The 21377-nt window shown below is 38.8% G+C and overlaps 1 protein-coding gene across 1 annotated transcript in view; it reads left to right on the top strand.

The window, feature by feature from the left end:
* Nucleotides 1-21377, top strand: part of LOC128661572 (mediator of RNA polymerase II transcription subunit 1-like) — a 254851-nt gene that overhangs the window by 175050 nt on the left and 58424 nt on the right. The window contains exons 11-14 of the mRNA XM_053715814.1: nucleotides 3730-3782; nucleotides 6283-6348; nucleotides 16203-16311; nucleotides 16988-17112. Of these exons, the coding sequence (XP_053571789.1) occupies nucleotides 3730-3782; nucleotides 6283-6348; nucleotides 16203-16311; nucleotides 16988-17112 (353 nt within the window). The remainder of the gene's footprint in view (nucleotides 1-3729; nucleotides 3783-6282; nucleotides 6349-16202; nucleotides 16312-16987; nucleotides 17113-21377) is intronic.

The raw sequence follows: 21377 nt of genomic DNA, 5'->3' as shown, positions 1-21377 counted from the left end.
AGATAGATTCAGTGTCCATGACTCTGTCACTAATGGACAAGAGACGTCTAAAATTGATATCAGCTTGTCTAAACCTTCAGTCACAATCATTCCCTTCGGTAGCTTTATGCATGGAAATTCTAGGTCTTATGACTGCAGCATCGGACGCGATCCCCTTTGCTCGTTTTCACATGCGACCTCTTCAGCTCTGTATGCTGAACCAGTGGTGCAGGGATTACACAAAGATATCTCAATTAATATCTTTAACACCGATTGTACGACACTCTCTGACGTGGTGGACAGATCACCATTGTTTAGTTCAGGGGGCTTCTTTTGTTCTTCCGACCTGGACTGTAATTTCAACAGATGCAAGTCTGACAGGTTGGGGAGCTGTTTGGGGGTCTCTGACAGCACAAGGGGTTTGGGAATCTCAGGAGGTGAGATTACCGATCAATATTTTGGAACTCCGTGCAATTTTCAGAGCTCTTCAGTCATGGCCTCTTCTAAAGAGAGAATCGTTCATTTGTTTTCAGACAGACAATGTCACAACTGTGGCATACATCAATCATCAAGGAGGGACTCACAGTCCTCTGGCTATGAAGGAAGTATCTCGAATTCTGGTATGGGCGGAATCCAGCTCCTGTCTAGTTTCTGCGGTTCATATCCCAGATATAGACAATTGGGAAGCGGATTATCTCAGCCGCCGAATGGTCTCTTCACCCAGAGGTATTTCTTCAGATTGTTCAAATGTGGGGACTTCCAGAAATAGATCTGATGGCCTCTCATCTAAACAAGAAACTTCCCAGGTATCTGTCCAGATCCAGGGATCCTAAAGCGGAAGCAGTGGATGCATTGTCACTTCCTTGGAAGTATCATCCTGCCTATATCTTTCCGCCTCTAGTTCTTCTTCCAAGAGTAATCTCCAAGATTCTGAAGGAATGCTCGTTTGTTCTGCTGGTAGCTCCAGCATGGCCTCACAGGTTTTGGTATGCGGATCTCTTGCCAACCGTGGACTCCGTTAAGACCAGACCTTTTGTCGCAAGGTCCTTTTTTCCATCAGGATCTCAAATCCTTAAATTTAAAGGTATGGAGATTGAACGCTTGATTCTTAGTCAAAGAGGTTTCTCTGACTCTGTGATTAATACTATGTTACAGGCTCGTAAATCTGTATCTAGGGAGATATATTATAGAGTCTGGAAGACTTATATTTCTTGGTGTCTTTCTCATCATTTTTCCTGGCATTCTTTTAGAATTCCGAGAATTTTACAGTTTCTTCAGGATGGTTTGGATAAAGGTTTGTCTGCAAGTTCCTTGAAAGGACAAATCTCTGCTCTTTCTGTTCTTTTTCACAGAAAGATTGCTAATCTTCCTGATATTCATTGTTTTGTACAAGCTTTGGTTCGTATAAAACCTGTCATTAAGTCAATTTCTCCTCCTTGGAGTTTGAATTTGGTTCTGGGGGCTCTTCAAGCTCCTCCGTTTGAACCTATGCATTCATTGGACATCAAATTACTTTCTTGGAAAGTTTTATTCCTTTTGGCCATCTCTTCTGCCAGACGAGTTTCTGAATTATCTGCTCTTTCTTGTGAGTCTCCTTTTCTGATTTTTCATCAGGATAAGGTGGTGTTGCCAACTTCTTTTAAATTTTTACCTAAGGTTGTGAATTCTAACAACATTAGTAGAGAAATTGTGGTTCCTTCATTGTGTCCTAATCCTAAGAATTCTAAGGAGAGATCATTGCATTCTTTGGATGTAGTTAGAGCTTTGAAATATTATGTTGAAGCTACTAAGAATTTCCGAAAGACTTCTAGTCTATTTGTTATCTTTTCCGGTTCTAGGAAAGGTCAGAAGGCCTCTGCCATTTCTTTGGCATCTTGGTTGAAATCTTTAATTCATCATGCTTATGTTGAGTCGGGTAAAACTCCGCCTCAAAGGATTACAGCTCATTCTACTAGGTCAGTTTCTTCTTCCTGGGCGTTTAGGAATGAAGCTTCGGTTGATCAGATTTGCAAAGCAGCAACTTGGTCTTCTTTGCATACTTGTACTAAATTCTACCATTTTGATGTGTTTTCTTCTTCTGAAGCTGTTTTTGGTAGAAAAGTACTTCAGGCAGCGGTTTCAGTTTGAATCTTCTGCTTATAATTTCATTTTTTTTCATTTAATCTTTATTTTGGGTGTGGATTATTTTTCAGCGGAATTGGCTGTCTTTATTTTATCCCTCCCTCTCTAGTGACTCTTGCTTGGAAAGATCCACATCTTGGGTAGTCATTATCCCATACGTCACTAGCTCATGGACTCTTGCTAATTACATGAAAGAAAACATAATTTATGTAAGAACTTACCTGATAAATTCATTTCTTTCATATTAGCAAGAGTCCATGAGGCCCACCCTTTTTTGTGGTGGTTATGATTTTTTTGTATAAAGCACAATTATTCCAATTCCTTATTTTATATGCTTTCGCACTTTTTTCTTATCACCCCACTTCTTGGCTATTCGTTAAACTGATTTGTGGGTGTGGTGAGGGGTGTATTTATAGGCATTTTGAGGTTTGGGAAACTTTGCCCCTCCTGGTAGGAATGTATATCCCATACGTCACTAGCTCATGGACTCTTGCTAATATGAAAGAAATGAATTTGTCAGGTAAGTTCTTACATAAATTATGTTTTTTCAGATGAATAGTCATTAATCAGTCTAGCTGCTGGGTGAATTTTGTAACAATGGAAAATACCTCACTCACAGCAGTGTTTGTATTTAGAGGATTCTCTCACCATAGAAATACATGTATATAAAAAACACTAATTTAAAACTGTAAAATCTCACGATTTAAACATTGTCAAGTGATTGTCATAGTAATAACGATCACTTGACATCTAGCTAGACTCATTTTGTTGTGTTGTTGATGCTGGGGATCTTTCTCTAAACTAATTTAAAAAACAAAACAAAAAAACACGCAGGTCTGAATATAAATGAGAAAACAGGTGAGTGTAAAAATAGATGGTATTCTCTCATATTTTTAATTGAATTATTTTTATCCAATTTGGGTTGATCACAAGCATTTAGAAAAATGTATCAAATTATTTATCTGCATAAATCCCCATAGCGTTTAAAGGATCAGTAAACACCAAAAATGTTATTGTTTAAAAAGATTACCATTCCCCAGTTTTGCATAACCAACACTGTTATAGAAATATACTTTTTACCTCTGTGATTACCTTGTATCTAAGCTTCTGCTGACTGCCTCCTTATCTCAGTTCTTTTGACAGACTTGCATTTCTGGCAATTAGTGCAGACTCTTAAATAACTTCTTGGGTGTGAGCGCAATGTTATCTATATGAAACACATGAACGAACACCCTTTACCTGTGAAAAGCTGTCAAATGCATTCAGATAAGAGGCAGCCTGCAAGGGCTTAGAAATTAGCCTATGAGCCTACCTTGGTTTAGCTTTCAACTAAGAATACCAAGAGAACAAAGCAAATTTGATGATAAAAGTGAATATCAAAGTTGACATGGCCTATCTGAATCATGGAAGTTAAAAATCATTAGATAAGTTTTTCTAAAAGATTATGATTATTTAAATGCTGCATATTTTTTTTTTTTTTTTTTTTAACTCTGTGAAATGCTATAGACTAGAAATGAGCTAATTCAAATACAAAAATGCTATCATCCAATCTGTTTAAGACAATATCATTAACATTTCATGTTTCTTATTTTTTTTTTAATGGATCAATATTTTTAGCCCCAATGACAGAGTGACTGCATTACTACATGGAAGAGTAGGGATCGTAACTCCCAGATCGGCAGGTAAACTTTGGATGACACTTGCATTAATGTCTACTTCCAGTTTCTAGCCTTCTCCATTTCTTCCAAAATGAAGGTATTTGTTTTCACAGCTTGCCACAAAATAACATGTATGTACCATAGATCCTAATTCTCAGATTTATAATGAATATATTTATATACATATAGTTGGTTTACTATTCCGCTGAAATTTAAAGGGACAGTCTACACCAGAATTTTTATTGTTTTAAAAGATAGATTATCCCTTTATTACCCATTCCCTAGTTTTGCATAACCAACACCGTTATATTAATAAACGTTTTACCTTTGTTATTACCTTGTATTTAAGCCTCTGCAAACTACCCCCTTATTTCAGTTCTTTTGACAGACTTGCATTTTAGCCAAACAGTGCTGACTCCTAGGTAAGTCCACGCGCGTGAGCACAGTGTTATCTATATGACACATGAACTAACACCCTATAGTGGTAAACAACTGTCAAAATGAATTCAGATAAGAGGCAGCCTTCAAGGTCTTAGAAATTAGCATATGAACCTCCTAGGTTTAGCTTTCAACTAAAAATACCAAGAGAACAAAGCAAAATTGGTGATAAAAGTAAATTAGAAAGTTGTTCAAAATAAACTTTCATGATTCAGTTAGGGCATGTCATTTTAGACTAGACTGTCCCTCTAGAGCTAACATGGGCTAGCGACTGTTGGATATGCACATTAGCTGTTTGTGATGTACAGCACAGTGTATTGCAGCTTTGGGGCAGTGGTTCTACAGCTTCAGAACATCTGTGCAGGAACTCGCTGTCCTCTAGGTTACAGCACCAATGAGAGTAAGACCAGTCCTCTAGGTTACAGCACCAAAGAGAGTAAGACCAGTCCTCTAGGTTACAGCACCAAAGAGAGTAAGACCAGTCCTCTAGGTTACAGCACCACAGAGAGTAAGACCAGTCCTCTAGGTTACAGCACCACAGAGAGTAAGACCAATATCCTGGACTACTATTTCTAATGGTCTCTGCTGCCATATTGCTGTGCATCTCTTCACTTATTTTTTAAGCTGTTGTGTAGCTATTGAGAGTGCTCAAAATATATCAAGAGACTTAAACACTTTACATCTCAGCAAGCAAAAAATTAACGCACTTGCTAGATAATTACCTCCTATCTGTATGCCACATGTTGTATAGATCGGTGCAGATGCAAGTTTGGCAAAATGTTTTTTATTTCAAGAGATAGCTAAAAGTACCTTTTTAGCTCAATGTTTAACTCAATTACTCATTCAATTTACTCCAAATGTCCATCTGTTCCAATCATTGAGGATTCTCACACAGAAATTTGGTTGTGCCGCCCACAGTTGCAACCGCATGAAAAAAAAGTTTAACATTCAAGAACAAAAAACTATAGCTGCACTGCCTTGTAATTAAAGGCTTCAAAACCAGTAGAGGTGTTCTTGTGTAACGTGCTGTCTATCAGTTTTTAGTTTACATACTCAACATGTGAAATTGCTCTAGATTTTAAAATAATTTATCAAGCTCTGACCTATGTCAGTGCAGTTCATATCTATTTAGTAGCTTATGAAATGCAGTAACTGATAAATCTTTCACATCAGATCATCATGGGCAGCCTCAAACTAGTGGCTATAGGCATAGGAACTTTTTACTTGGTCATTTAATGGGGGACCAATCATTTTGTGATCCAGTTTTTTACTTTTATTCCATTATGTTGATTTGGCTCTACCCCATAATGTTACACCCACACACTTCACCTCTAAGTAAAAGAATAGGTGGAGACTACACTGGCATGGCTAGATCATCAACCATACATATGAACATACAGAGTAGTGTAGGCTGTCAGACATCCCTCTTTACTTGTCATTATAATCTGACTAGATGGCAATAAAAATACTTCTTGCTCCTAGAACTCTCCATCTGGTCCATTCCTATTGCCATTTGTGAAACAGTGGAAAAATAAATGTTTGCTACCCACCTGTTATTATGTAACCAATCACTTTCAGCAACTATACTAAAAAAAAGGGAACGTATTAAAATGTAATAACAAAAAAGCATTTATAATAGTTCTGGTCTGATGTGGGCATAGATCTGGAAGCTATTAAAGCGGTTCAAAGAGCTTGGGTCTTCATACTAATAAACTTTGTAATGATTATAATAAGAGTAAAAGAGAGAACCAGATTTATAGCTACTAATAACTTTCTTCACAATTGTTGTAGTGGCACAATTTTTTTTATTGTAGATATGCCTCTTCCATTCTCAAAAAAGTCCTCTCCATGGCAAATCTTTCCTCCTGCCTTTCACTAAACATGTTCTTTCTTGGCAATGAGTTAATTAACTCAACTAGAAAGGGAAGCATATAAAAGGGGGCCTTTGTCCCCTCAGCCATAACGAATGGCAAATTATATGCACATGCCTAGATATTATATATTTGTGTTGTTTTATTGTATGTTTAAATAGGACCATAACCATTTTCTTTACACTATTGGACTGATATATATTTTTCTTCTTCAGGGATGCCAATGGATATTGAATATTATGCTTCTCCGTGTCAGCTCTTGCAAGAAAAGCTTAACCCAGGTAAAGAGTTTTAATGAAAAAATATTTATTAAATCAATCGTATGCCAAAGACAATAATTTCTGAATGTATAAATATTGATTGATATTTTACATTTTGGTTAATCCATAGTATTTACTTTTCCTGTTTAAAAGTCCTTTTATTCTCTGTGATCCTCTATTAGCCATTATTGCTTGCTGCACCAGATATATAAATATATTTTATACGTGTTAAGGTCATGCATGTTATGGCCATTATGTCTTGGGACAAAATGATCTAGCTACAATAAAATAACATAATGTGTATTTAGTTCTTTAATATCAAATATATAGGTCTAGATTACGTGAGGAGCGCAAACATTTTGCATCCCAGCGATATGGGGTATATTGCAAAGATTTGCACTCATCGGGCTTACTGCTCATATTATGAGTTGAAAGTGAACGCGATCACATGAGCACAATCGTGATTTATGCTAGAATCAATACTTTGACTTCAGAGCTCTTGTTAACTGTTTTGTAAAACTATAAATTTACACAAAACACATCGCAAATACATTAAAGGGACATAATACTCATATGCTAAATCACCTGAAACTGATGCAGTATAACTGTAAAAAGCTGACAGGAAAATATCACCTGAGCATCTCTATGTAAAAAAGGAAGATATTTTACCTCACAATTTCCTCAGCTCACCAGAGTAAGTTCTGTGTAAAAAGTTATACTCAGCTGCTCCCAGCAGCAGGTAAAAAAATTTAAAAAATGAAGAAATGAACAGCAGCCAATCAGCATCAACAGTGCTGAGGTCATGAACTCTTACTGTGATCTCATGAGATTTGACTTAACTCTCATGAGATTTCATAGTAAGCTTCCTTTACCTGATTGGTGAAATAATATGAGAGTGCACGAAGCTCATCCTTTCAGTTGTCCCGGGACAGACACACTAATATGCTGCTTAGAAATTCTTTACAATGGGAGGTGGCTACTGAGGAACTTTTGAGGTAAAATATCTTTCTTTTTTACATAGAGATGTTCAGGTGATATTTTCTAATCGGCTTTTTACAGCTATGCTGCATCACTTTCAAGTGTTTAAACATTTGGGTATTATGGCCCTTTAACATTGCACACAAAAGTTGCAAAGGCTCAAAGATATGAGATCTCAGGTGTTAGAAAGAAGAAAAAAAAAGGCAGGCAAAAGGCTTTAACATTGAGATACATAAATTTACATTTCTAATGATGGATATGTATGTATTTGTGTGTATATATATATATATATATATATATATATATGTGTGTAAAGGACGCACTCGCCGGGTCTTAACCAAACAGTATTTAATACAAAATTAGGTGACGTTTCGGGCTAATTAGCCCTGTTCTCAGACCTTAACAAAACCATATACATAACTCCTATAAATATGCAAACTATATATATATATATATATATATATATATATATATATATATATATATAGTGTATATGTGTGTGTGTGTGTGTATATATATATATATATATATATATATATATATATATATATATATATATATATATATGTATATATGTGTGTAGAAAAGTAAAGGACGCACTCGCTGGGTCTTAACCAAACAGTATTTAATAATACAAAATTAGGTGACGTTTCGGGGTAATTAGTCCCGTCCTCAGACCTTAACAAAACCATATACATAACTCTTATAAATATACAAACTATATATATATATATATATATATATATATATATATATATATATATATGTGTGTGTGTGTATATATATATATGTATGTATATATATATATATGTATGTATATATATATATATATATATATATATATATATATATATATATATATATGTAAAGGACGCACTCGCCGGGTCTTAACCAAACAGTATTTAATAATACAAAACTAGGTGACGTTTCGGGGTAATTAGCCCTGTCCTCAGACCTTAACAAAACCATATACATAACTCCTATAAATATACAAACTATATATATATATATATATATATTGTGTGTATATATATATATATATATATATATATATATATATATATATATATATATATATATATATATATATATATATATATATATATATATATATATATATATATTTGTTGATGCCAGACGGGCTAGTCTGAATATTTAAAAAAACTGCTGATCTACTGGGATTTTCACACACAACCATCTCTAGGGTTTATAGAGAATGGTCCGAAAAAGAGAAAATATCCAGTGAGCGGCAGTTGTGTGGTCTAATATTCCTTGTTTATGTCAGAGGAGAATGGGCAGACTGGTTCGAGATAATAAAAAGGCAACAGTCACTCAAATAACCACTCGTTACAACCAAGGTATGCAGAATACCATCTCTGATTGCACAACACGTCGAACCTTGAAGCAGATGGGCTACAGCAGCAGAAGACCACACCGGGTGCCACTCCTGTCAGAACAGGAAACTGAGGCTGTAATTCGCACAGGTTCACCAAACTTGGACAATAGAAGATTGGAAAAACATTGCCTGGTCTGATGAGTCAATTTCAGCTGACATTCAAATGATAGGGTCACAATTTGGCATAAACAACTTGAAAGCATGGATCCACCCTGCCTTGTATCAACGGTTAAGGCTGGTGGTGTAATGGTGTGGGGGATATTTTCTTTAGGCACCTTAGTACCAATTGAGCATCACTTAAATGCCACAGCCTACCTGAGTATTGTTGCTGACCATGTTCATCCATTTATGACTACAGTACTACTTCCAGCAGGAAAATGCGCCATGTCACAAAGCTCAAATCATCTGAAACAGGTTTCTTGAACATGACAATGAGTTCACTGTACTCCAATGGGCTCCACAGTCACCAGATCTCAATCTAATAGAGATTTGCATCATGGATGTGCAGCCGACAAATCTGCAGCAACTACGTGATGCTATCATGTCAATATGGACCAAAATCTGAGGAATGTTTCCAACACTTTGTTGAATCTATGCCATAAAGAATTAAGGCAGTTCTGAAGGCAAAAGGGGGTCCAACCCGGTACTAGCCAGGTGTACCTAATAATAAAGTGGCTGGTTAGAGTGTGTGTATATATATATATGTATGTGTATCTATATCCAGCAGCCTAGCACTCCAACCTATCCAATGTAATCATAACCCTGGACTCTGGATACAGCACAACTTCATGAGAGTGCTATTGAGCACCCAGAGCTAAACATGTTGCAGGGCCATAGGATTTGTACTTAGTCCAGTCTGAGAGTGCAGATATATATACCAAAATACTATTATATATATATATATATATATATATATATATATATATATATATATATATATATATATATATATATACATACACAAAAATACCATCATATATATGTAGAAATATGTATATATGAATAAATAGAACATATTCTATGTAAAGAACATTAGAATATGAAATATTCATATTTCTTTCCTAAGATATGGTGAGTCCACGGCTTGAGTAATTACTGTTGGGAATATCACTCCTGGCCAGCAGAAGGAGACAACGAGCACCACAGTTAAACTGCTAAGTATCACTCCCTTACCCACAACCCCCATTCATTCTCTTTGCCTTCGGTGCATGGAGGAGGTGAAGTTTAGGTGTCTGAAGAAATTTTTTTATTACATCTACAAGCAAGTTTTTGGATATAGCCGTATTCCACGTTATTCCTTGCAGTCGGGTAGTGGTGGCTTTAAAGCAGTTAGGAACTTGTAAAGAGGCACTTACTGCGTTCTCCTAACAATTGCTGCCCTAGTTTAGAAAGCTATAGTTGGCTACTCTGTTCTTTCTTTTTCAAAGGTCTCTGTAAAGTACTGTCTCTTCTCATACCTTGTAACTGTCTACATGCCAGACAGCGGAGCAGGTAAGTGCTTTTTCTTCCAGTTGGGGAGACCATGCACTTAACAAATTAAGACACTGCTTTTTTTATTGGGACATAGATAATCCTGTTGTATGGGTTACAATGGGGCATGAAGCAGGCACTGTAGCATGTGTAAGACTAACATTTAAACTCTTTAAAAAGAAAGGGTAAAATGTTTTTATTAAGCTTTATTTTCTGACACATATTTACTTGATAAAACAATTCAAGTTTAAACTGAAAGTAACGCAGAATTTTCTATTTCAGCAGCTTATTCATTTCCTATTGCTTTAAAATAAACCAATGCAACATTTTAAACTGTCCGGTTTGAAAAAAACGGTTATTTCTGGTACTCAGTGTACCAGGAAGCTATTTTTAGTGCCTCCGTGTCGCAGCAGTAATTTGAGCTCGGCAGTTGCGGTCACATGACCGGCTTTACTTCATAACGTTTCTGAGGAAAAAGTAGTTTTTCTCCATTTCTGGGTGATCCTGTCTTATAATTGGTAGCGGTAAGGCACCTCAGTAATTGAGGTGTGGGGTTGCCTGAGGGGTATTTTAGAAGGTTATATGATGTTTATTAAATGTTTTTTCTTATTTTTTTTTCACATAATTTTAGCTGTGGATCGATCCTAATTTGGGATAAAATTTAAAGTGTATTTTTTCCTTAGCTTATTTTAATTGAATATTAAAATCTTTGATTTTAATCTGTACAAGTTTATTTACTGTTTCACAACATGTCTGATATGGAGCAAGAGCCTGCTCTCATGAATTCATGCTTATTATGTTTAGATGCACAAATTGCAGCTCCTATGCAATTTTGTTCATGTGTCAAGAAAACCTTGCAAAATAAAGGTAACATTTTTGAGCCTAATGTCTCTAAAGATGAGACCTCAGCTTTCTCCTGCTATGTCCCAAGCCTCAATGGCATCACATGCAGTGCCCTGCTGTTCCTCTATAACTCCTAGTGGAGTTTATTTAAAAGCAGAAATTGCTGCCCAGATATCTTCAGCGGTATCTGCGGCATTAGCTGCCATTCCCAGATTACAGGGAAAATGCAAGAGGAAATCTTGAAATTCAGAAAGTAAGGTGCCTGTCCTCAGTTCTGCTTCCCAAGTTGCCCTTTCTCATGAGTCTGATGAGGAAGATACATCGGGACTTTCTGAGGGTGAAATCTCATATTCAGACAGTATAATTCCTTCTGAGACTGAGGTGGTATCCTTCAGATTTAAGCTTGAACACCTTTGTGTATTGTTAAAGGAGGTTTTAGCTACTTTAGATGACTCAGATACCCCTGTCATTGTCACACCTAAGAAATCTAGTAAACTTAATAGTTTCTTTGATGAACCTTTCATTTCGGAGGTTTTTCCTGTGCCAGACCGGGCTAGGGAAATTATCTCACAGGAATGGCAGAAACCAGGGGTGTCTTTTTTTCCCCGTCTCCTATTTTTAAGAAAATGTTTCCTGTCGAGGACTCCATTAAAGACCCTTGGTATACTGTACCCAAAGTTGAAGGGGCCATTTCCACTCTGGCTAAGAGAACCACACTTCCTATTGAGGATAGCTGCTCTTTTAAGGATCTGATGGACAAGAAGCTGGAGGCTTATTTGAGAAAGATTTATGTTCATCAAGGTCTCCAATGGCAACCTGCGGTGTGTATTGCCACCGTGACTAGTGCGGCATGGCATTGGTTTAAAGCCTTGTCTGATTCTCTTCAAGTAGCGACTTCTTTGGATGAAATTCAGAATTGGATTAAAACCCTTAAATTGGCTAATTCCTTTTTTGAAGATGCCATTTTACAGGTTGTTAGACTAGGAGCTTAAACTTCTAGTTTCACTGTCCTAGCCTGCAGGGCGTTATGGTTGAAATCCTGGTCTGCGGACGTTTCCTCTAAAAGTAAAAGTAAAGCTTCTGGTGATTCCTTACAAGGGCAAAACCTTGTTTCGACCCGGTTTGGCAGAAATGATTTCTGATATTACAGGTGGAAAAGGGTCTTTTCTACCTCAAGATAAGAAGAATAGGTCTAAAGAACGTCAGAGTAATTTTCGTTCCTTTCATAACTTCAGAGGAAAGCCTTCCACTACTTCTTCCAAGCAGGAACAATCTAAGTCTTCTTGGAAACCTAATCAGTCTTGGAACAAGGGGAAACAGTTAAAGAAACCCACAGCTGATTCCAAATCAGCATGAAGGGTTTGCCCCCGATCTAGGATCAGATCAGGTGGTGGGCAGACTTTCTCAGTTATCTCAAGCCTGGATACGAGATGTCCCAGATCCCTGGACTGTGGACATAGTATCCCAGGGTTACAAATTGGAATTCAAGACTTTTCCTCCCAGAGGCAGATTCCTTCTCTCAAGATTATCTGCAGACCAGATAAAGAGAGAGGCATTCTTGAAATATATACAACATCTTTCCTCCCTGGGAGTGATAGTTCCAGTGCAGGAACAGGATCTCGGGTTCTACTCCAACCTATTTTTGGTTCCCAAAAAAAGGGAACTTTCTGTCCCATTCTAGAATCGAAGTGTCTAAACAAGTTTCTTAAAGTTCCATCCTCCAAGATGGAGATTATATGCTCCATTCTTCCTTTAGTACAAGAGGGTCAGTTCATGACAACCATAGACATAAAGGATGCTTATCTTCATTTTCCTATTCACAGGGACCATCACAGATTCCTGAGATTTGCCTTTCTGGACAAACATTTCTAGTTCGTGGCCCTTCCATTTGGTCTAGCCACGGCTCCCAGAATTTTTCTAAGGTCCTGAGGGCTCTTTTGGAAGTAATCCACTCTCGTGGAATTGCTGTGGCACCCTACCTGGATGACATATTGGTTCAGGTGCCATCTTTTCAACAAGCAAAATCTCACACAGAGATATTGTTCTCTTTTCTTCATTCCCACGGATGGAATGTGAATCTGGAAAAAAGCTCCCTTTCCCCTGCTACAAGAGTAGTGTTCTTAGGGACCATAATAGATTCTCTATTGATGAAGATTTTTCTGACAGAGGTCAGGAAAAACAAAATAATTTCCTCTTGCCTCTCTTCAGTATACTGATCATCCTTCAGTGGCTCGATGTATGGAGGTAATTGGTCTGATGGTGGCTTCCATGGAAATCTTTCCTTTTGCTCGATTTCCATTTGAGAGCTCTCCAGTTGTGCATGCTCGGACAATGGAATGGCAACCATGCAGATCTATCTCAGAGAATAGAGTTAGGTCAGTCGTCAAGGGATTCTCTCCCGTGGTGGATTTCTCAGGAACATCTGTCTCAGGGCACATGCTTTCGGAGACCTTCCTGGGTGATCATGACCACGGACTCCAGCCTGCAGGGCTGGGGAGCAGTCTGGAACTCGTTAAAAGCTCAGGGACTTTGAACTCGGGAGGAGTTTGCTCTTCCCATCAACATCTTGGAGTTGAGGGCGATTTACAATGCTCTATTGGCTTGGCCTCAGTTGTCCTCAGCCTAGTTTATCAGGTTCCAGTCAGACAAAATAACGTCTGTGGCTTACATCAGTCACCAGGGAGGAACTTGGAGTTCCTTAGCCATGAAGGAGGTTACTCAGATTCTTCAGTGGGCAGAGACCCACAATTGCTGTCTATCTGCCATCCACATTCCAGGAGTAGACAACTGTGAAGCGGATTTTCTGAGCAGACATACTTTTCATCCCGGGGAGTGGGAACTCCATCCGGAGGTGTTTTCCAGCTTAGTCCTCAAATGGGGCTGCCGGAGTTAGATCTGATGGCGTCCCGTTAGGATGCCAAGCTTCCAAGGTACGGTTCAAGGTCAAGAGATCTGCAGGCCATTCTGATATATGCTCTGGCGGTTCCTTGGGTTTTCAGGTTGGCATACCTGTTTACTCAGTTTGCTCTCCTTCCACGAGTCATTGCTCGTATCAAACAGGAGAGAGCATCAGTGATTTTAATAGCCCCTGCGTGGCCTCGCAGGATCTGGTTTTCAGGCCTAGTGGAGATGTCATCTCTCCCACCTTGGAGACTACCTCTGAGGAAGGACCTCCTGATTCAGGGTCCCTTCCTTCATCCAAATCTCGTTTCTCTAAAGCCGACTACTTGGAGATTGAATGCTTAATTGTGTCTAAGCATGGTTTTTCTGAGTCGGTCATTGAGACCATGATTCAGGCTCGCAAGCCTGTTACTAGAAATATTTACCATAATATATGGCGTAAATATCTTTATTGGTGTGAATCCAAGGGCTACTCTTGGAGTAGAATTAGAATTCCTAGAATTATATCTTTTCGTCAGGAAGGCCTGGAGAAGGGATTGTCAGTCAGTACCCTGAAGGGTCAGATTTCTGCTTTATCAGTTTACTACATAAATGTTTGGCGGATGTGCCAGGTGTGCAATCTTTTTGTCAGGCCTTGGTCAAAATCAGGCCGGTCTTTAAGTCCTCCTTGCAGCCTCAACTTTGTTCTTAAAGTTTTACAGCTGGCTCCGTTTGAGCCATTGCATTCCATATACATTGTTACCTTGGAAGGTTTTGTTTCTTGGTGTTATCTCTTCTGCTTGAAGGGTCTCTGAACTTTCAGCTCTGCAGTGTGATTCCCCTTATCTTACTTTTTCATGCTGATAAGGCGGTTCTGCATACTAAGTTAGGTTTCCTTCCTAAGGTTGTTTCTAATAGAAATATCAATTGGGAAATTGTTGTTCCCTCTGTGTCCTAATCCTCTTTCTTCCAAAGAACGTTTGTTATACAATTTGGATGTTATACATGCTCTTAAATTCTACTTACAGGCGACTAAGGATTTTTGCCAGTCCTCTGCCCTCTTTGTCTGTTTCTCTGGGAAACGTAAAGGTCAGAAAGCTACTGCTACTACTCTCTTTTTGGTTACAAAGTATAATTCGTTTGGCTTATGAGACTGCAGGACAGCAGCCTCCTGAGAGAGTTACGGCTCATTCCACAAGAGCTGTTTCCTCTTTTTGGGCTTTCAAAAATGAAGCTTCTTTGGAACAAATTTGCAAGGCTGAAACTTGGTCTTCTCTACATACTTTTTCCAAATTTGATACTTTTGCCTCGGCTAAGGCTTCTTTTGGGAGAAAGGTTCTTAGAGAGATGGTGCCTTCTGTTTAGGACTGCCTGCCTTGTCCCTCCCTATTTATCTGTGTCCTCTAGCTTGGGTATTGATTCCTAACAGTAATTACTCAAGCTGTGGATTTACCATATTTTAGGAAAGAAAAACAAAATTTATGCTTACCTGATAAATGTATTTCTTTCCGGATATGGTGAGTCCACGGCCCCACCCTTTATTTTAAGACAGTTTTTTTTTTTAATATAACCTCAGGCACCTCTACGCCTTGTATTACTCCCTTTTCTCCATTTCCCTTTGGTCGAATGACTGGGGGTTGTGGGTAAGGTAGTTATAATTGGCAGTTTAATTGTGGTGCTCGTTGCCTCCTCCTGCTGGCCAGGAGTGATATTCCAAACAGTAATCTCAAACAGTGGACTCACCATATCCGGAAAGAAAGAAATTTATCAGGTAAGCATGAATTTAGTTTTTTCATATTGGGTTAGCGCAAAAGAGGATATGCAATAGTGTTTGCGTGAGAGTGGGATGTGAGGTTTTTTCCCCCATCGACTTCTATGGGGAATACTTCAACGCGCACGCGATATTCTAATTCTAATTTGCATTTTTGCACTATTCGGGTTACTGCGAGAGCAAAAACTGTTTACTTTCAACTTATAATACGAGCGCAACCTCATGAGCGCAAAAATCTTACTTCTAGGGCAATTAACACTCAAGCGAGAGTGTTAATTTGTGCTTCACTCGTAATCTGGCCCATAGTGTGTTGTTCATATTTATTGTACAGTATAAAAAAATATACAAATTAATGTAATAAACACATCACAGCATAGTGTGTACTTAGATTCAAATTAAAATCTCAACACTTCGAGTACATTGCTGACACATCTCTCAAGAAATATATTGTTTCCTGAGTAAATAAAGTTGTTATGTACAAGCCACGTCCTACTGATTTCTGTAAAATATCTAACCTTGTTTATCTCACCTACACAGGCCATGAGGTGGTTAGGTCAAAAATGTCAGTGACAATTATGGCTACAAAGATATGGCATTGCCTTCCAATTTCACCACTATTGAATGAATCTCAACATACAAATGGCAGGTAATCCCTTTTTTTTGTTTTTCTTTCTTTCATAAAAAGATAAACCATGAAACAATAGCCCAATAGCTTGTTCTATGGGGCATCCTATTTTTGCCTAGTGGGATATGAGTCTTGAGACTTCTAGAAGTGTGTCATAAATATGTTTTGCAACAGAATGTAAATTTATATGTTTTAAAATAACATTTTAGATCACTTCAACCTCCCTAGAAAAAAAGTGTACAGGGACATAAAAATGAAAGTTGTAGATGCCTGGCTCCCTGCCCAAAATGTATTATGACAGTTGTCTACTAAGCAACACAGTAAGCTCCCCACTTTTAAGATTGTTTTATATAGTTTAATTTCAAGAGGTTTTAGCAATGCTTGACTACAGAAAGTGTTGCATCATTTTTTTATTTTTTTTATTTTCTTAACCTCAAAATCCAGTTTAGCAAATGAGATCACTCTGCTCTTATGTTGTTTGTAAGGTAATTTGACAAGAAATGCTTATTATTTATATAGAAGACCTATACCTATTTATTCCTCAGTCTTATGCAATATAATGGGACAAGGAACAAAGATTGTATTTATAGGGACTTTTTTCTGGTTAAAGCAACACTGAAGATGTTGTATTGGTTATCGGATAAGCTATAACATAAATTTTATAAACATCAGTAATTTCAACTTTTTCCTTTTTTAGCACACCTGTTTTCAAAGCAGTCTCTGAATCTTTGAGTATGGATTTACCAGCTTGCTTCTTTCTGACATTCACAGATCCTGTACCTCTCGTTATTCCTTCATTCCAGAATCTGCAGAATATTACAGGTACTTAATAGTTTAAAAAAAAATAAAGGAAATTTTGAAAATGTTTTGCCATTGAGTATTTTGAATAGCATCAATTCTTGGGCTGTCTTAATTTCACAGTAGAATAGAATACTCACAGATGTAATTATCATTTTCTGTTATGCTCTTAGGGCTAGATTACAAGTGGATCACTATTTATCGCTCCCACTTGGTTGTTAACTCTGCTAGAATTAAGCGTGTTTTTGAGTAAAACGTTTTAGCACGAGCGCTTACCGGTCACATGTAAAAGGCCGAAAATTTGAATATCATGATAGCGTTAATATATTCCCTCATACACTTAAATGGAGCATGAAAAGTGGGAAAAAAATGAACAAGTTGTGCAAACCCGTTCTCGTTTAACCAAGTGCAACCCAACATGAAATATTAATTTCTCTTGTAAGGTGTATCCAGTCCACGGGTTCATCCATTACTTGTGGGATATTCTCCTTCCCAACAGGAAGTTGCAATAGGACACCCACAGCAGAGCTGTCTATATAGCTCCTCCCCTAACCCCCACCTCCAGTCATTCTCTTGCAACTCTCGACAAGATAGGAAGCATCAAGAGATATGTGGTGACTTAGTGTAGTTTTACCTTTAATCAAGAGTTTGTTATTTTTAAACGGTACCAGCGTTGTACTGTTTTACTCTCAGGCAGAAATTAGATGAAGAATTCTGCCTGGAGGTTGATGATCTTAGCGGTTTGTAACTAAGGTCCATTGCTGTTCTCACACATAACTGAAGAGTATGGCAAAGACTTCAGTGCGGGGAACGGTCTGCAGATTACCTGCTTTGAGGTATGTTCAGTATATTTATTTCTAGAGAGATGAAATAAGTTCCAGAAAATGCTGACAGAGCCTTGTGTATTGGAGGTAAGCCTGATGCAGTGATTTAACAGCGACTGGGATCATGCTTACAAAACAGGGTAATAGTTATGTTAATACTCATATTACTTATTGACAAAACGTTTGCATGTATACATAAATAGGACGTTTTTTCTCTGAGGGAGATAAGTCTTTATTTGGGGCCTAATTTCCACATGGCTAGTCAGATACTCCTAGGAGTATTTTCTTAAGGCCCTTCTGGCATCCAGTACATGGTGGGAGGGGCCTATTTTCGTTCTCTAGATGCGCAGTTTTAATTCAGACTGAGACATCCAGCTTCCCTAGAGGAGTCCTCTGGCATCTGAGGACCATTATAAAGGGTTTATTTCTTCTCTAAATCGTATTTGAGGGCAGGTAGGAGCCTCAGCAGAGCTGTGGCAAGGTGTTTAACTGTTTTTTACTGGTGGTTAACGTTTTTTAAATCCGGTCTGGGGGCTAAGGGGTTAATCATCCATTTGCAAGTGGGTGCAATGTTGCTTTAGTCCTTTACACACACTGTAAAAATTTTGAAGAATTTACTACATTTTATCACTGTTTTGCAGTTTAAGTGCTAGTTTTTTTCTCTTAAAGGCACAGTAACATTTTTGTTTAAGTACTGTTTTACACTTATTAAAGTGTTTTCCAAGCTTGCTTGTCTCATTACTAGTCTGTTAAACATGTCTGACATTGAGGAAAATCCTTGTTCAATATGTTTAGAAGCCATTGTGGAACCCCCTCTTAGAATGTGTACCAAATGTACTGAAATTTCTATAAACTATAAAGACCATGTTATGGCACTTAAAGATTTATCTCCAGAGGAGTCTCTGACTGAAAAGAGGGAGATTATGCCATCTAGCTCTCCCCATGTGTCAGAACCCATAACTCCCACTCAAGTGACGCCAAGTACATCTAGCGCGTCTAATTCTTTTACCTTACAGGACAAGGCGGCAGTTATGACTAATACCCTCACAGAGGTATTGTCCAAGCTGCCAGGGTTACAAGGAAAGTGAGACAGCTCTGGGGCTAGAACAAATACAGAGCTTTCTGATGCTTTAATACCTGTGTCCGATATACCCTCACAATATTCAGAAGCAGAAGCAGGAGAGCTTCTATCTGTGGGTGACATTTCAGATTCAGGGAAGGCGTTACTTCAGTCTGAAATGACAGCGTTTAAATTTAAACTTGAACACCTCCGCTTGTTGCTCAGGGAGGTTTTAGCGACTCTGGATGACTGTGACCCCATTGTAGTCCCAGAGAAATTGTGTAAAATGGACAAATACTTTGCAGTGCCTGTTTACACTGATGTTTTTCCAGTCCCTAAGAGGTTTTCGGAAATTATTACTAAGGAATGGGATAGACCAGGTGTGCCGTTCTCTCCCCCTCCTGCTTTTAAAAAGATGTTTCCCATAGATGCCGCCATACGGGACTCATGGCAGACGGTCCCTAAGGTGGAGGGAGCAGTCTCTACCCTAGCTAAGCGTACAACTATCCCCGTTGAGGACAGTTGTGCTTTCCTAGATCCTATGGATAAAAAATTGGAGGGTCTCCTTAAGAAAATCTTTATACAGCAAGGTTTTATTCTCCAGCCTCTTGCATACATTGCCCCAGTCACTGCTGCAGCGTTTTTCTGGTTCGAGTCTCTTGAGGAGGCTCTACAGGTGGAGACCCCGTTGGATGATATTTTAGACAGGATTAAAGCTCTTAAGTTAGCTAATTCCTTTATTTCTGATGCCGTTTTCCATTTAACCAAGCTAACGGCTGAGAATTCAGGTTTTGCCATTCTGGCGCGTAGGGCGCTATGGCTTAAGTCCTGGTCAGCAGACGTTACTTCAAAGTCTAAGCTTCTCAACATCCCCTTCAAAGGGCAGACCCTATTCGGCCTGGACTGAAGGAGATAATTTCTGATATTACTGGAGGAAAAGGTCACGCCCTTCCTCAAGATAGGTCCAATAAATTAAGGACCAAACAGAATAATTTTCGTTCCTTTCAAAACTTCAAGAGTGGCGCAGCTTCAGCTTCCTCTAATGCAAAGCAAGAGGGAAATTTCGCCCAGTCCAAACCAGTCTGGAGACCTAACCAGGCTTGGAACAAGGGAAAGCAGGCCAAAAAACCTGCTGCTGCCTCTAAGACAGCATGAAGGAGTAGCTCCCGATCCGGGACCGGATCTAGTAGGGGGCAAACTTTCTCTCTTCGCTCAGGCTTGGGCAAGAGATGTCCAGGATCCCTGGGCATTAGAGATTGTTTCCCAGGGATATCTTCTGGAATTCAAAGGTTCATCTCCAAAGGGGAGATTTCATCTCTCACAACTATCTGCAAACCAGATAAAGAGAGAGGCATTCTTACGTTGCGTTCAAGACTTACTGGTTATGGGAGTGATCCACCCAGTTCCAAGGGAGGAACAGGGGCAGGGTTTCTCTTCAAACCTGTTTATAGTTCCCAAAAAAGAGGGAACGTTCAGACCAATCTTGGATCTCAAGATTCTTAACAAATTTCTCAGGGTCCCATCTTTCAAGATGGAGACAATCCGAACCATCCTCCCTATGATCCAGGAGGGTCAATATATGACTACCGTGGACTTAAAGGATCTCCACATTCCGATCCACAGAGATCATCATCAGTTTCTCAAGTTCGCCTTCCTAGACAGGCATTACCAGTTTGTGACTCTTCCCTTCGGATTAGCCATGGCGCCAAGAATCTTTATGAAGGTTCTAGGGTCCCTACTGGCGGTTCTAAGGCCGCGGGGCATAGCGGTGGCTCCTTACCTAGACTACATCCTGATCCAGGCGTCGACTTTTCAAATTGCCAAGTCCCATACGGATATTGTTCTGGCCTTTCTAAGGTCTCACGGGTGGAAGGTGAACAGAGAAAAGAGTTCTCTCTTACCCCTCACAAGAGTTTCCTTTCTAGGAACTCTGATAGATTCAGTAGAAATTAAAATTTTTCTGAAAGAGGTCAGGATATCAAAGCTTCTAACTTCCTGCCGTATTCTTCATTGCACTTCTCGGCCGTCAGTGGCTCAGTGTATGGAAATGATCGGCCTAATGGTAGCGGCAATGGACATAGTTCTGTTTTCCCGCCTTCATCTCAGACCACTGCAACTCTGCATGCTCAATCAGTGGGATGGGAACTACACAGATTTGTCTCCTCAGTTAAATCTGGATCAAGAGACCAGGGATTATCTTCTCTGGTGGTTATCTCGGGTCCATCTGTCCAGGGGAATGAGTTTCCGCAGGCCAGAGAGTGGACTATAGTGACGACAGATGCCAGCCTTCTGGGATGGGGCGCAGTCTGGAACTCCCTGAAGGCTCAGGGTTTGTGGACTCAGAAGGAAGCCCTCCTTCCGATAAACATTCTCGAACTAAGAGCGATATTCAATGCTCTCCAGGC

This window comes from Bombina bombina, chromosome 5 (genome assembly GCF_027579735.1).
Source record: "Bombina bombina isolate aBomBom1 chromosome 5, aBomBom1.pri, whole genome shotgun sequence".
In the NCBI taxonomy this organism is placed as follows: Eukaryota; Metazoa; Chordata; class Amphibia; order Anura; family Bombinatoridae; genus Bombina; species Bombina bombina.
The sequence above is the reverse complement of the archived record's forward strand: the minus strand, read 5'-3'. Positions and strand labels throughout refer to the sequence as shown.